The sequence below is a fragment of the Mus caroli genome, chromosome 8 (assembly GCF_900094665.2).
Source record: "Mus caroli chromosome 8, CAROLI_EIJ_v1.1, whole genome shotgun sequence".
NCBI classification, from domain to species: Eukaryota; Metazoa; Chordata; class Mammalia; order Rodentia; family Muridae; genus Mus; species Mus caroli.
In genome coordinates this window covers 27,662,165-27,676,284 of record NC_034577.1, presented here as the reverse complement: position 1 = coordinate 27,676,284, position 14,120 = coordinate 27,662,165, and the positions used below count along the sequence as shown (strand labels likewise).

Sequence of the window (14,120 nt, the reverse complement as noted above, 5' to 3'; positions counted from 1 at the left end):
GTCCTGGAACTCACTTTGTAGACCAGGCTGGCCTCGAACTCAGAAATCCACCTGCCTCTGCCTCCCGAGTGCTGGGATCAAAGGCATGCGCCACCACACCCGGCTAACCCATAGTTTTTTAAAGGGCCATTCTGGATTCTGTGTGGAGAATGCTTTGGAAGGGAGCTATAGTGCAGAGTAGTGAGGCAAGTTAGAGTTTGCTGTAGTGAATAGTTACGGGGATGGCTTAGACTGGGGCAACAAAGGAATATGAATGAATTGTGGACAGAGTTGAGATATGGTGAAGCAGAAACAAAAGACCGCAGGTTACTCTCCATGTCTGCCTCCCTCCTTAAGCACACTTTGTGTGGTGTGTTGGTGGTGGTGGGTTTTGTTTGTTTGTTTGTTTTTTGAGACAGTTTCTCTGTGTAGCCCTGGCTGACCTGGAACTCACTCTGTAGACCAGGCTAGCCTGGAACTCAGAGATCAGCCTGCCTCTGCCTCTTAAGTGCTGGGATTAAAGGAATATGTCATCACTGCCCAGACTCTAAAGCTAATGGCCAAGCTAAAGTTCTTTTTCCTCCAGCCTGCCTCGTCTGCCTTCTGGACAAGGAGTCAGATGCCCTGAAACATGCCCAAGAGAAGTGAAAATGAAATGATCTTTGAAAAGCTACATTAGGGGCTGGAGCGATGGCTCCCTGGTTAAGAGCACTGGCTGCTCTTCCAATGGACTCAGGTTCAATTCCTGAACGCACATAGCAACTCAAGCCTGTCTGTAACTCAGTCCCAGAGGAAACCAACACCTCGCATAGACATACATCGCAGGCAAAACTAATACACATAGAATAAAAATAATGTGAAAAAGCTAGGTTGGAGTATATAAAGACTTTTTAAGCTTAAGCTTCTTCTTTTCTTTTCTTTTTTTTTTTTTTTTTTTTTTTACTAAAGATGTATTTATTTATTATATGTAAGTACACTGTAGCTGTCTTCAGACACTCCAGAAGAGGGCGCCAGATCTCATTACGGATGGTTGTTAGCCACCATGTGGTTGCTGGGATTTGAACTCTGGACCTTTGGAAGAGCAGTCGGGTGCTCTTACCCACTGAGCCATCTCACCAGCCCCTTTTCTTTTCTAAAAGAAAAAAAGATTGATTTATTACTATACATAAGTACACTGTAACTGACTTCAGACACACCAGAAGAGGGCATCAGATCCCATTACAGATGGTTGTGAGCTACCATGTGGTTGCTGGGATTTGAACTCAGGACCTTTGGAAGAGCAATCAGTGCTCTTACCCTCTGAGCCATCTCGCCAGCCCCCGGAGTCTCTTTTATTTTGTCTCCTAACAGTTCAGTTTCATGTCTAAATGTTAGGCCTGTGTTCCTTTCTCTGTTATTATTGTTCTTTGATCAGAGTTTGTGGGTTTCTTTCTATAGATCATGAAAATGTTTAGTTAGATTTATATCAAAGCACTCAATTTTTTGGAATGTTAATACACATAGCACTGAATTTTTAATTTAAGTTTGACTTGCTTGTTACTTGTATCTAGGGAAGCAATCAATTTTTGCCAATTAATGTCCATGTCTTTTGTGATCGTCCAGTTACCTTTCCATAATTGATTTCAGTATAACTGTGTTAAGGCATGAGAGAACAGGTTATGTTTTCTATTCTTTTCCACTTCTAGAGTGCATTTAATGGCTCTGAATATTGTCCTTTTTACTGAATGTTCCATATGAGCTCAAGAAAAATGTATACTCTGTTATTGTTATGAAGTTATCTATAGTTGTTGATTGATGTTGCTATTGAGTTCAACTGTGTCTTCACTAGTTTTCTAGTTTCTGTTCATTTTTGACAAAGGAATGTTGAAATGTCAAGCTATCATGGTAGATATATTTACTTCTCTGTATAGTGTCTGTCAGATTTTACTACACACACACACACACACACACACACACACACACACACACACACANCCTGGAACTCACTATGTAGACCAGCCTGGCCTCGAACTCAGAAATCCTCCTGCCTCTGCCTCCCAAGTGCTGGGATTAAAGGCGTGCACCACCACCGCCCGGCTAGTTTTATGCATTATTAATGCTCGTAATATTTCCTTATGCAGCTGAACACTGTGTTCCTAAAATAGGATGCTTCTTCTAGAATGATTCTCTGACAGTTTGTTGTGGCAGTGACCACCATGTTGAACTTCAGGGCCCTGGAAGACTTAGGAAACTGATCAGGAGGCTTGTATCATTTCGTATCTAACTCTGCTTTCTGGTGCAAACAATCTGCCTTTTATTAGCAGGACCAAGGAAAGAGAAACTTTCTTTTAAAGAAACATGTTTAATTATTTTTTTTATTTTTAAGGAATTAAAGACCTCATTTTGCTGAGTGGCCGGATATTCCTACTGCTGGCCCTGCTTACCTTAGTCATTTCTGTGACCAACTCCTGGTTTAATTCACTGAAACCTTCCCAAGGTCATCTGAAAGGTAAGTTTACCCAAAAAATAAATAAATAAATAAAAATAAATAAAAAGTAACCCTTTCTACTCAAATTTTTTCTTTTGTTTATTTTACAGCAAGAACTGGTTTATCATTGATTTATTATATGTAATAATTTCAAGTGGGAGCCTGTTCTTTCCTTAGGCTCTCTCCTTCTAACACGTGGGTTCCAAGGATGACTAAGGTCTTAGGTTTGGCAGCAAGTGTCTTTACCCACTGAGCCATCTCACCAGCCTTAGGAGCTTCAAAAGCCCTAGATAGAGAGGTGGGGTGGTAAAGAGAACTGGCCGCTCTTCCAGAGGCCCAAGCTCCAGTCCCAGCACCCAAGGTGTTTAACAGATCCTGGAGATCCGACATCTGACTCCCTCTTCTGGCCTCTGTGGGCACTGCATGCACGTGGTACATTACTCACAGACACACATAACATTTTAAACAAAACAACAAAAAAACAGTTTTTTTTTCTTTTTTTAGCATTTCATTCTTTTGTTGGGGGGTGGGGGGGTTGAGACAGGGTTTCTCTGTAGCCTTGGCTGTCCTGGAACTCTATACTCACTGTACTCTGCCTCTGTCTCCCAAGTGCTGGGATTAAAGGCGTGTGCCACCACTGCCTGGCAATTTGTGGGTTTTAAAAAAGAATAATTTATTCATTTTTATTATTTTATTATTATTATTTTTATGTGCATTGATGTTTTGCCTGCCTTTGTCCGTGTGAGGGTGTCAGATCCCTGGAACTGGACTCACAAGACAGTTGTGAGCTGCCAAGTGGGTTCTGGGGATCGAACCCAGGTCCTCTGGAAGAGCAGCCAGTTCTCTTAACCCCTGGGGAGCCATCTCTCCAGCCCTTGCTTTGTTTTTTTTTAAGATAGGCTCTCAGATAGCCCAGGTTGCTTATTATTTACTGTCTAGTTGAGGATGACTTTGAACTTCTGATCTTCCTGCCTCCACCTCCTGCCTGCTGAGATTACAGATCTGCACCAACACAGTTGGTAGTCTGTGATGCTGAGGATCCAAGCCAAGGCCTGTGGGTTAGGCCAGCATTATACTGACCAAGCTACGCCCTTCGACCTGTGATTTACTGCTTTTAAAATATAAGTAAATACAACAAATGGTGCAAAGCTCTTATAGCTCTCTCACATCAGCCCTGTAGAAAACATAATTGCAAAAGATTATTCAACCCAATAATATATGGCAGTGTGGGTGCTTTGGGGAGTTCCAGTCATAGATTTTGGATTTTTCTCTGCTTTGATCTCTCATCCTTCAAATGACTCAGTTTGGATATTCAACCAAAACATTGTGATTTTCCGTTAGGGATTTTGTATGGATGTGTTTTCAGTGCTTGCTGTGAACTTCGGCTGTAGAAGTATGAAGAGCATAGGGTGCCCTGCTTTCAGTCCTTAGCACTCAAAAAAAACCCAAAAAAACAAAAAACCTAATAAAAACTAACGCAGTGTTGCTATCAAGGCGATGGTTTGCTGCAGACCTTGCATCGGAAGCCCCTGTGGTTTGCTGTTTATAAATATGGAAATGCGCCCTCCATGGTTTCTGCCCTTGTAAATTGTTCCTTTGCAATATTTGGGTGTGAGTCCTGTGGCTCATCTAAGGGCTGCTGCGTCCTGCCTGCCTCCCTACCTGCCGCTGGGGTGCCTGGAGCGTCTCAGGCAAGCCATTCAGGGGAGGCAAAACGCAGCCTACAATGGAGGTCCTCAGTTCGTGTTTTCCCAGGGTGGGAAACAACGGAGTCCGGGATGGTTGCCCGGGTTCCCAGTCTCCTGTGTACCCAGGCGCAGCTCGGGTAGCTCTGGGGGTTGGGAACGGGGGTCCCAGTTGGCGCTTCCCCTCAGAGTATCCACGTGCCAGGCAGGAAGGGGAAGACAGAGCCCTGGCAGGGGAGCTGAACCGGTTTGGTTCGATTGGGAGAGAGAAGGCCTTCACCAAGCAGATTAGGCACAGCTCTTTATGACAACGAGCCCCTCCTACACCCATCCTTGATGGAGAGATGGTCTGTGCTTGTTCAAACTGCTGTTTTTGATGGTGAATGAGAATGCTCAGGGTGAACCAGGGATTAAACACCTTTTTGCAGGATGGAATGGCCAGGAAGGGAAGCGAATTGGCTGAACGCTCGCCGGGGGTGGCGAGCCGGGGTTGCGGGGTGCGGGGTGTTCCAGATACCTCATTAGTATGGATTGTAGTAGCAGGGTTTTTTGCTACCTGACTGACTCTTAGTGGTTTGTTCCAGAGCAGGTAGAGGGAGGTAGAAGCAGGCGGGAGTGGCCTCATTCCTACTGTTCTCTATTCTGAGATTTATGCAGTTTGGGCACACTCAACCTTATCAGTTCGTCTGTCTGGTGGCACGGTCCACTTGCCCCAAAGTTCTTGGCATAATCCTCACTGCAGGTTGATGCTATGCAACGTGTAACCTTAAAGCTGTGTTTAGGCTAGGAATGTGGCACGTGCCACAGGAGGATCCCGGGTTTGAAGCCAGCTAGGGCTACATAGGGAGACCCTGTCTCCAAAAAAAAAGAGTTTGTTATATACAATATAATATTATAATAATATACAAGGTTAGTGAATTGTCTTAGAACAGCTTTTATTATGGGTTTCATATGTACATGTTTGTTTGTTGGTTGGTTTTTGTTTATTTTTTTATTTTATTTTATTTTTTTTTTTGAGACAGGATCTCTCTGTGTAGCCCTGGCTGTCCTGGAACTCACTTTGTAGACCAGGCTGGCCTTGAACTCAGAAATCTGCCTGCCTCTGCCTCTCAAGTGCTGGGATTAAAGGTGTGTGCCACCACCGCTGGCACATGTTTTGAATATTTGAAAAGTATGTAGTGTTCATATCTAAAGACTTAGTCTCGCCGGGCGTGGTGGCGCACGCCTTTAATCCCAGCACTCGGGAGGCAGAGGCAGACGGATTTCTGAGTTCGAGGCCAGCCTGGTCTACAAAGTGAGTGCCAGGACAGCCAGGGCTACACAGAAAAACCCTGTCTCGAAAAAAAAGAAAAAAAAAAAAAAGACTTAGTCTCAGAGAAAATGCATTTGATTCTTTGAACTTCAGAATTAAAAAGTGCTTCTTTGTTTTAGATTCAGAAGGAGAAAAAGAGAATGAGAAAAGACAGAGACTGGTGAGGGAAAGGCAACAGGAAGCCCAGGGTGAGAAGGTAAGGCTCAGCGCTTGAGGGGGTGAGGGCACCTTGGGGCTGCCTCACCATCTGCGAGGGAACAATCACTGATGTCTAATGCACAAGGCATAACATTTTACCTTCCCTTCTTTTCTGAGACAAGGTCTCTTGTATTGTAAGACGACCTTGAATTTACAGTGTCATTGAGGATAACCTTGAGGATAAACTTTCTTCCACTTCTTTTTATTTATTTATTTTTTTTTATGTTTATTTTTGGTTTTGGTTTTTTTCTTTTTTTTTTTTAAAGATTTATTTATTTATTTATTATATGTAAGTACACTATAGCTGTCTTCAGACACACCAGAAGAGGGCATCAGATCTCATTACAGGTGGTTGTGAGCCACCATGTGGTTGCTGGGATTTGAACTTCGGACCTTCGGAAGAGCAGTCGGGTGCTCTTACCCACTGAGCCATCTCACCAGCCCTTTCTTCCACTTCTTAAGGGCTGGGATTACCATGCTCAATGTTGACCCTTTAAAATTACAACTAAAACCCCTTATTTATTACATTTCATTCCTTCTTCATTCATGCGTCTGTGGGACGCGTGCGGAAAGAGTTGGTTCTTTCCTTGCCCCAGGATTTGAACTCAGGTGGTCAGGCGTGGAGACAGATGTCTTTACCCACTTGGACAGTTGGACTTGCCCTGGCCACTGTTGTAGCCACTGGTGGCCTCAGTCTCAGGATCTTCTGTCTTACATATGCAATATGTATATATATATATTATTATTATTTCTGAGTGTTAGTCACTGTCCTGTTGCTGCAGAGACACCACAGCCAAGACAACTTTTCTAAAAGGAAGCAGTTAACTACGGGCCCGCTTAGTCCACGGTCGTCAAGGACGGAAACAAGTATGGCACTGCAGGAGTAGCTGAGAGTTTTTCTGCCTGGTCCTCAGGTAGCAGGCAGAGTGGAAGATGCTGGAGCTGGCATGGACTTGTTTGTTTGTTTGTTTTGTTTTGTTTTGTTTTTTGTCTTTTGAGACAGGGTTTCTCTGTATAGCCCTGGCTGTCCTGGAACTCACTTTGTAGACCAGGCTGGCCTCGAACTCAGAAATCCGCCTGCCTTTGCCTCCCGAGTGCTGGGATTAAAGGCGTGCACCACCACACCCGGCTTGGCATGGACATCCCACCCCCAGTGACACACCACCTCCCACAAGCCTGTCTTAGGGTCACTATGGCTGTGATGAAACACCTTGACCACATCCACTCTTATAAAGGAAAGCATTTGATTGGGGCCGGCTTACAGTTCAGAGGTTCAGTCCATTGTCATCTTGGCGGGACACATGGCAGTGTGCAGGCAGATGTGGTGTTGGGGAGGTAGCTGAGAGTTCTACATCCTGATTGGCATGCAGCCGGGAGAGACGCTGGGCCTGGCTTTAGCTCCCCCACCCCCACCATGCATAACAAGGCCTCCTCATTGAAGGATTGCATTTCCAATCATGCCAGCCCCTCACCACTAAGCATTCAAAGAGATGAGCGCATGGGGCGGGGTCGTTCCTATTTAAACCCCCTTAGGTTTCAAACCTTGCTCTTGATTTAGAGCGTAGACAACACTAATGTATAGTAATTGCACGTTCTTGCTCCTCCAGGCCAGCAGATATATAGAGAATGTTTTAAAGCCTCAGCAGGAAATGAAGTTGAAAAAACTGGAGGAGCGGTTTTATCAGATGACAGGGGAGACCTGGAAGCTCACCACCGGCCACCGACTCCTAGAGGTTAGAGAACTCTGCTTTTGTATTTTGGATACTATTGTCTATTTCCTGTTGGGGGTGTGTGTGTGTGTGTGTTTGCGTGCGTGCATGCCCGTGTATACACACACACACACACACACACACACACACACATTTTATGCCCAGTGTGTACAAGTGTACTTGTCCATATAGGCACATGCTGGAGGTAGTGCCAGTCCTGTATTCTACTTTGGAGAGCTACTCTCTCACTGAACCTAGAGCTCACAGTTTTATCTAGGCTGGCTGGACGGGTCTGGGTCCTGACCTAACCCCCACCCCACCCCCGACTCCCATGTCACCCCGCCTATTTAATGTATGGGTTTGGGGCTTCTAAACTCAGGTCCTTATGAGCAGAGCAGCAAGTGCTTTCTCACTGAGACATCTCCCCAGCTCCTGTGTGTCCTTTACATAGATTGCTAAGGCCCATATTTATGCTCATGTTTCCTTGTATATGCAGTTATTTGCATGTATGTGCTTGGTAGGGTTTTGAGTCCGGGTCTTGCTGTGGAACTCAGGCCAGCCTTGAACTCATTTTGTTGCCATGGTTGACCTCCCGCTTGCAGCGATTCTCCTGTCTCTGTCCCGTTAAGTGCCGGGGTTGCAGGCATACACCACAACGCTTGACTCTGAATCAGTTTTATTATTCGGTGCATTTGTGTGTGAAGTGGTTAAGGGACTGTATGTACTATACTGTGACAAATAAGGTGCTCTCTGAGAAAACTGCCGAGTCACACTGTTCTGAGGAAATTCTGATCTTTGCTTAAGTAAAATATTCATGTACCCAGAGTATTAAGTTCACATTAAGAAATAGATGTATTTATTTTTATTTTGTGTGCATGAGTATTTTCCTTGCATGTATTCATGTGTACTCAGGAGAGGGTGTCAGAGTCTCTGAAACTGGGAGTCCCATGGTTGTTAGCCTTCATGTGTGTGCTGGGAACCAAGCCTGTGTTGTCTATAAGAGCAGAAGGTGTTCTTCACTCCCGAGCCATCTCTCCAGCCCTAAACTCACATCGGATGGCTCATGCTTGGTTCTGTTTCTGAAATCATGGGCAATGGTCGTGTGTTGTCATTTGGAAGTGGAAGGTTACAGTTTAAGTATTTATTCAGAGAAAAGGGATACCCGGGCTTTACAGGTTAGAGTTACCTATGACAGATTTATATTAAGGCCACCTTTTGGTGTATGTTGTGTTTCCGGCTTATAGGGCATCTGACATTGTCTTGTAAAGAAAAGGATCCAGTAAAGGTGCCAGGGAGCTTATGCCATCTACAGAGCCAGTTCTTCCTTGTTTCACAATAGCAAACATACCATACAATAGTCAAGGGCCGGTAGTAACATTGATATCAATTCTGGGCAGTACACAGTGCCACTGCTCTGTGCAGTGGTCTCCTGTGTATGTGGTGACATGTGGACAAGGACAAGGCCACAGGACGTCAAATGTGTTCGCTGTCACACTCCACCTCATTTATGTCATTTTCATTTTATTACTTTATTTGTGTGGGTGGGTGTTTTTCCTGCCTGTATGTCTGTATGTACTGCACTTGTGGCTGGTGCCTAGAGAGGCCAGAAGAGGAAACTGGCTCCCCTGGAACTGGAGTTACAGATGGTTGTGAGCCGCCATGGGCGTTGAGAGTCGAAACCAGGTCTTCTGAGGGACCAGCCAGTGCTCTTGAGGACTGAGCCACCGCTGCACCTCTTCACCTCCTTCTTGACACACTGTCTCTCACTGAACCACAGCTCTCGCTGTAACCAGGCTAGCTGGCCCGAGAGTTCCTGGATCTACCCTTCCATGCCCAGCTTTTTAGATGTGTGCTGTGGATTTGAACTTAGGCCTTTCTGGTGTCAGAGCAAGCAATCTTACCCACGGAGCTGTCTTTCCATCCCCTGAGTTAGCTCCTTTTCATTTTCTCGGTTGTAGACATGGGTTGGCTGGTTTTACTTTCATTTGTTTTTGCTTTTGAGATGAGATGAGGTCTTGCCACATTCCCGGGGTTGGTTTCCACCTCTTGGCCCAAGCGTCTCAAGTAGCTGAGACCACAGGTCTCTGGGTACCACGGGGCGGCATGCTACCTTGTTCAACAGGCGGGTTTGAGGCCGTCGGCTTCAGCAGTGGTCTCAGAGTGAGTCTGCCGTTGGGACTGCTGTTTGAAAAGATTAGTGGTGACAACAGCCGGCCAGGAGCAGGGCAGACTGTTGGCGTGGTCATTCTGAGGCTTTTGTGAGAATCCTGGTGTTAGAGCTGATTTGGATGTGTTTGCCCGTCAACTCCAACTAGCGTAGTGGGGCTTGACTAGTGAACCCCTTGGCATTAACAGCTCCATTCCCGTTCCCCGTGTGTTCCTCTCACACGTTTCTCTTAATAAAGAAAGGGTGACTAAACCTCAATCAAACGGTGAATACTGACTGCAGTTCTGTGGAAAAGGTTCTGAAAACGTTAGGAGCTGAGCCGGGAAGGAGTTCCTGAGCCTGTATTAGAAGACGCTGCATTAGTGTTTGATGTCCTTGGGAGACCTGCTCTTTTCTGGGGAGAGATGAGGGGTGGGCCTCGGGGAGAAGGAAGCTGGGACTGAGAGCGGGGGTGGGAGGAGGAGAACTGTGGTCATTTATTGATGAGAGAATAAAAATAAAAAAATAAAGCCGGGCGAGGTGGCGCACACCTTTAATCCCAGCACTTGGGAGGCAGAGGCAGGCGGATTTCTGAGTTCAAGGCCAGCCTGGTCTACAGAGTGAGTTCCAGGACAGCCAGGACTATACAGAGAAACTGTGTCTCGGAAAAAAAAAACACACACACACACACACACACAAAAAAAAACCAACAAAGGCCGGGCGTGGTGGCGCACGCCTTTAATCCCAGCACTTGGGAGGCAGAGGCAGGCGGATTTCTGAGTTCGAGGCCAGCCTGGTCTACAGAGTGAGTTCCAGGACAGCCAGGACTACACAGAGAAACCCTGTCTCGAAAAACCAAAAAAAAAAAAAAAAAAAAAAAAAAAAAAACCAACAAAATAATAAATAAATAAATAAATAAAAGAAAATTCAGCATTAATTTCCTTTGCCGAGTAGGAAGTTTGGTAGGATATTGGTGCTTTCATGCCTTTGTGACCAAAAGGCTTTAGAGAACGACTTAAGGAATTTCAGTTTCACAGAAGGTGGTCTCCGGTGGCTGGAGAGCATAGCAGGCCTGTTTCCCTCACGACGACCCCACCCCATCTTTCGCCACTTCCCCTAAGTCATCATATTCTGGATCCATTAGGACTCATTGCCTGGATCAGAATCTTTTTATGAATTGCTCTCAGAGCTCGCTCTGAGGCAGGCTCTACTGTTCTTGTGGGTGTTTTATCTAGGTGCCAAATGGAACCATTGCAGCAGATGAGAGGATAAGCGAACAAGCTTTGTGCTTCCCAGAGCAGCTGCCTTTTACAGGCCGATTCCCATGAATTGGGAAGCCTGGATGTTTCCCAGAACCATATACTGTGACTATACTTAGCTATGGATATTTTGGGATCATATACTGAGACATTTCTTTGCATGCATGCTGTGTGGCTTCCTGGGGAGACTAGACAAATTCCCACCCACCCCAGATAGCGCACTATTCACAGGCTAAGGAAACGGTTCCACCGAGTCTAGCCTGATGAGTTAGTGAATTTACAGGAGTGTAGGTGAGGGGTGCTCATCTCTGTGCCACGGGTGACAGTGACATAAAGGTGTAACCCTGGGCCTTCCTGCACATCATGGGGACTCCAGTCAGCAATAGTTCCTGTTTCTCTAACACCAAGGAGGGAGCTTTATGCACCTGAGTCTGTAATGAGCCCTGGGTCGGAGATAGCCTTGGGCCTCCTGGAGGGCGTGAGCAGGAGGAAAAACCTGCACATCCCAGCTCCTGTTTGCACGTCACCTCCCTGCATGGCTGCCGTTGTGGAGCGGATAGGACACCATTAGCCATTTCCTTGTTTCTATCTTTGGAGAGACTCTGTGCTTAGTCAGACGGGATACTCGTGAGGCAGAGCAGGAGATGCTGACTGCTCAGGGCCAGTCTGGACTCCACAGGAGTTCCTGTGAGCCGAGTGGCCCTTGTCAGCCTTTCCTAGTAGAGGAAGGAAGACCTTAGAACCTGGATAAAGGGAGATTCTGGAACTCATTCCGTGTCATGTTTTCTTGCCCAGTGAGACTATACTTTAGTTTTCTGATCGAAAAATGACTATGAGAGCTAAAAAAGGTAGCCATTATGAATGGATCCTCATCAATAGAACATGACTCTCAGAGTTATTTTGGTTGTTTTTGACCAGGGGGATGAAGATTCGGAGTTTGAAAATTCAAGTCAGGCATCTTTTGAAACAATAAACGGACAGGCAGCAAGAAGACTGAACTTGCCTAAGTTTTCAACTGAAGTTTCACCACCTGCTCGGCCGCCCCTGAGGAAGGAGGTTCATTATTCACATCCACTTCCTGAGTTTGACCTCTGATGGCAGGAGTGTGTCCTTGGAGGGGCTACTGGGGAAGGGGAGGATGCCTTTAACCCACATGGTGTCTTCCCACAACCTTGTACTGGGGTCAGCTCTGTGGACCACTGGTCCCACTTAAAAATCAAAAACCTAAGGCAGGGTAGAGGAAAGCTATGAGATGAATGGCGCCAGGCAGTGGTGGCGCACGCCTTTAATCCCAGCACTTGGGAGGCAGAGGCAGGTGGATTTCTGAGTTCGAGGCTAGCCTGGTCTACAAAGTGAGTTCCAGGACAGCCAGGACTATACAGAGAAACCCTGTCTCGAAAACAAAACAAAACAAAACAAAACAAAACAAAACAAAAAAGAGAGCGATGAATGGCACTGAAATAACTTGATAGTGAAGAGATGAAAATGGCAGCGTTCATGAAGGGAAGCATTCCTACTGGGTGTCCTAAGCCGCTGCTGTGTCGTGTCTTGAGCGCCGTCTACAGGTTGAATACTTGGGATCAAAAGTATTTCGGACTTTAGGATATTTTCTTTTTCTCTTTTTTAAAAAATATTTATTTATTTATTTTATGTATATGAGTACCCTGACCATGCACATGAGAAGAGGGTATTTGGTCCCATTACAGATGGTTCTGAGCTACCATGTGGTTGCTGGGAATTGAACCCAGGACCTCTAGAAGAGCAGCCTGTGCTCTTAACTGCTGAGCCATCTCCAGCCCCTAGGATATTTTCATGTATAAATTGAGATGTTGGGATAGTGCTCACGTGTAAATGCATCCATTCTCTGTATCTCTATTTATATAAACTGCAGACAGTTTTACTGAGCATCTCTAAATAATTCTGTGTGGAATGGCATGGCATTGTAGTCCTACCTCCCAGGAACTTCCAGCAGGCAGGCACTACAGCCTGAGGCTTTTCCTGTGTCTTTTTTTTTTAAATCATTTTTTTCCAAAGATTTATTTATTGTTATATTCGAGTACACTGTAGCTGTCATCAGACACTCCAGAAGAGAGCATCAGATCTCATTACGGATGGCTGTGAGTCACCATGTGGTGGGATTTGAATTCAGGACCTTTGGAAGAACAGTCGGTGCTCTTAACCGCTGAGCCATCTCTCCAGCCCAAATAATGCATTTTTACACAATATATTAGAACATCTTAAAAGAAAAAAAGTTAGGGGAAGCATGCTGACCACTGATAGAGGGCCTGGTACATGCTGCGTCCGGAAGCCCTGCTAGGCTGCCTTCCCATGCTGCACTCACTCTTTTCTTTCTTCTTTAATTAAGAGACATTTAAAAATGACATTTACTTACTTAGCATATATGTGTGTGTACATGGGAGTGTGAAGATCTGAGAACTCCTTGGGGAATCCATTTGTCTGGGGATTGAACTCAGGTTGTCACCCCCTGCTACTGATATGAAGGGACCATGACTGTGGCGACTTGTATGAAGTAAAACATTTTATTGGGGCTGGCTTATATTTCAGAGGTTTAGTCCGTTATTGTCATGGTGGGAGCATGGTGGGCATATGGCGGCATGCAGGCAGGCATGGTGCTGGAGAGCTAGCTGAGAGTTCTATATCAGGATCCGAAAACAGCAGAAAGAGAAACTGGAGCAGGCTTGAGCACTTGAAACCTCGAAGCCCACACGTCCTGATAGTGCCACTCCCTATGAGTCTATGAGGGCCATTTTCATTCAAACCACATCTGGTAAGCCATCTTGCTTACCAAATAGTTATTAATATAAACTTTATGTGGTATTTTTGAGATAATGTCTTACTATGTAGCTTTGGCTATCCTAGAACTTGCTGTGTAGACCAGGCTAGCCTTGGACTCAGAGATCTGCCTGTTTCTTTTATAGATCTTAAGCACCCTGGTTAAGAGAGGAAAAGACAAGAAGCAAGTTAGACACAACTGAAAACAGTTGTCTTGAGTTTTGACTGCAGTTGTAAACTAGTTCTTCCTTCCTTCCTTCCTTCCTTCCTTCCTTCCTTCCTTCCTTCCTTCCTTCCTTCTTTCCTTCTTTCTTTCCTTCTTTCCTTTGTTTTTGTTTTCTAAGACAGAATTTCTCTGTGTAGTCCTGGCTGTCTTAGAACTCACTTTGTTGAGGAAGCTGTCCTCAAACTCACAGAGATCCATCTGCCTCTGTCTCCTGAGTGCCGGAACTCTACTGTAAACTTAAAAAAAAAAAAAACTTTTATAAGAATTGCATTAGTGAGCCGGGTGTGGTGGCACACGCCTTTAATCCCAGCACTCGGGAGGCAGAGGCAGGTGGATTCCTGAGTTC

At 45.4% G+C, this 14,120-nt stretch overlaps 1 protein-coding gene across 2 annotated transcripts in view; it reads left to right on the top strand.

The window, feature by feature from the left end:
- Ubxn8 (UBX domain protein 8) overlaps positions 1-14,120 on the top strand; it is a 22,640-nt gene that overhangs the window by 2,075 nt on the left and 6,445 nt on the right. Inside the window, exons 2-5 of one of the 2 annotated variants that reach the window (XM_021169929.2) lie at positions 2,345-2,467; positions 5,563-5,639; positions 7,249-7,374; positions 11,674-11,811. In XM_021169929.2, coding sequence (XP_021025588.1) covers positions 2,345-2,467; positions 5,563-5,639; positions 7,249-7,374; positions 11,674-11,811 — 464 coding nt within the window. The remainder of the gene's footprint in view (positions 1-2,344; positions 2,468-5,562; positions 5,640-7,248; positions 7,375-11,673; positions 11,812-14,120) is intronic. The other variant, XM_021169930.2, reaches the window with a different exon arrangement.